Below are 2,080 nucleotides of genomic sequence, written 5' to 3'. Positions count from 1 at the left end.
AAAGTCCCATTCAAGTCAATAGGAGTTTCTATGCGTTAGTGTGGTGTCGGTCAACTTTACTACGCAGGGCTGAGTCATAGGATATAGTTTGGTGGCAATTCTCTTGGGCGTAGGGTGTTGATCCAGAAAATATGTGGAAACAACAAGAAAGAAGAACAGAACATATAGTGTAATACGTTCAAACAAGGCACAACTTGCTGCCACTCTTATAAAGTACGAACTCACAATGTGACTATCTGAGTTTTATGCATGGGCCGCTATCATTGAGGAATAATGTGTTGACTCAGTCAGGTCCTATAATAGCGGCCCATGCACAAATCTCAAGATAGTCAAAGTACGATTTCACACTTTATAAGAGTGGCAGCAAGTTGTGCCTTGTTTGAACTTATTCCACTATATGTTCTTTTCTTCTTTCTTGTTGTTTCGACAGATTTTCTCGAGCAACACCCTGCGCCCAAGAGAATTTACCCCCAAATTATGTTCTTATTGGGTTTTTGAGAGAAACCATTTTTTTTAGGTTGATGGACAATGTTTCTACTAGAGAAATTTCTTTGGACATTTATTATTTTTATTTGTATTTTGTATATATTTTTTTGCCCTTTATTGTTTATCACAGTTTGTGTCACAGACATTGAGTTATTGGCAAGTGTTAGTGCTTATTGTATGCTTTTTTTTCACTAAGTCATAGGATACCGTACGGTTGTGTATGTTATCTTGCAGTCAATTCATGTGACGTAATTGTCTAGCACAAGAGTGGCCAACTCCAGTCCTCAAGGGACACCCACAGATCAGGTTTTAAAGATATCCCTGCTTCAGCACAGGTGGCTCAACCAGTGGCTCAGTTAATGACTGAGCCACTGATTGAGCCACCTGTGCTGAAGCAGGGATTTCCTTAAAACCTGACCTTTTGGTGGCCCTTGAGGACTGGAGTTGGCCACTCTTGGTCTACCGTCACCTATTGATTATGGCCTATAATATCTAACCATGACTATTTTAAAATATTGAATAAATTGTTTCCGTTCAGTTCATCATAATATAATTGAAGACTATAATGTATACACTTCATAATTTATCATCGAAGAATGTATCATTTAAACATGCTTTCAAAAGTTGTAATCTTTTAAAATTGTTGTAATCACAATAGTAATAAAACATTCTATGGATTAATTTTGTGGATAAAGTAGTGACACAGATACTTGTAAATGGTTATTTACCAGGACTATCTATAATTAATTTATTATATATATAATAATGTACTGTACCATAGTTAGCAGGGCGCAATAGTATTTTTTTGTATGAAAACAAGGCAATTATATAGTAGCCACAACTTATTTCACCAGTGTGTCCAGTCTTAATACTTCATTCCATGGTAACATCTAGAATACTTTTGCTCCCATTTCTTCAACTTGAATCTCAACCTGAAACGGGTCCTCATTTCCCATGGCAAACCTTTCCAACTCTAACATATGTTGCTCAGCTCTCTCCAACAATACATCAACTATTCAGAGAAACCTTTTACAAGGCAGAACGTTCTTTGATAATTAATCATGGCGATCCTACTGTTAGAGCTACAGAGATTACCTTATATATATAGCTTGAAAGCCTCAGATATATCAAACCATTATCTGACAAATATTACATTTTACAAATCACTGGTATATTATATATATATATATATATATCAAAGTGACATTACAAAAATACTTTCAAGATACTTGCATGTATTGCCTTAAGAAGATTTGATTCTATTACTGAAATTATGTGTACAGTTTCTTTTTTGTTTTTAAATGATTATCGCCTTCCTTTCCACCGTGATTGAGGCTGAATCCTCACGAATTTTCTATGAAAACAAATCATCGTAACCCTGTTCGCTGCAGCAAAAGAGTTGTTTGATAAAGCTATGGTGATGCTATTGTATGAGTAAATGCATCCTAAGGCAAGAAGCAGGGCAGTCTCTGACTGAGTGAGCACTCCAGTATAGCAGCATTCCTCCCCCAGTTAGGAGTTAGAGAGTCGCTTCGCCACATCCGCATAGGCCAGCTCTGTCTCTCTGTCTGCCGCACAGGTGTTGGTAAACTCG

At 36.8% G+C, this 2,080-nt stretch overlaps 1 protein-coding gene across 5 annotated transcripts in view; it reads right to left on the bottom strand.

Moving 5' to 3' along the window:
- Positions 1-631: 631 nt before the first annotated feature.
- Positions 632-2,080, bottom strand: part of CLIC5 (chloride intracellular channel 5) — a 191,804-nt gene continuing 190,355 nt past the window's right edge. For all 5 annotated transcript variants that reach the window (XM_075598545.1, XM_075598544.1, XM_075598547.1 and 2 more), the window contains one exon: positions 632-2,080. This exon is cut by the window's right edge and continues 86 nt beyond it. In XM_075598545.1, coding sequence (XP_075454660.1) covers positions 1,999-2,080 — 82 coding nt within the window. In that variant the 3' untranslated portion in view covers positions 632-1,998.

The sequence above is a fragment of the Ascaphus truei genome, chromosome 4 (genome assembly GCF_040206685.1).
Source record: "Ascaphus truei isolate aAscTru1 chromosome 4, aAscTru1.hap1, whole genome shotgun sequence".
Lineage (NCBI taxonomy): Eukaryota > Metazoa > Chordata > Amphibia > Anura > Ascaphidae > Ascaphus > Ascaphus truei.
The sequence above is the reverse complement of the archived record's forward strand: the minus strand, read 5'-3'. Positions and strand labels throughout refer to the sequence as shown.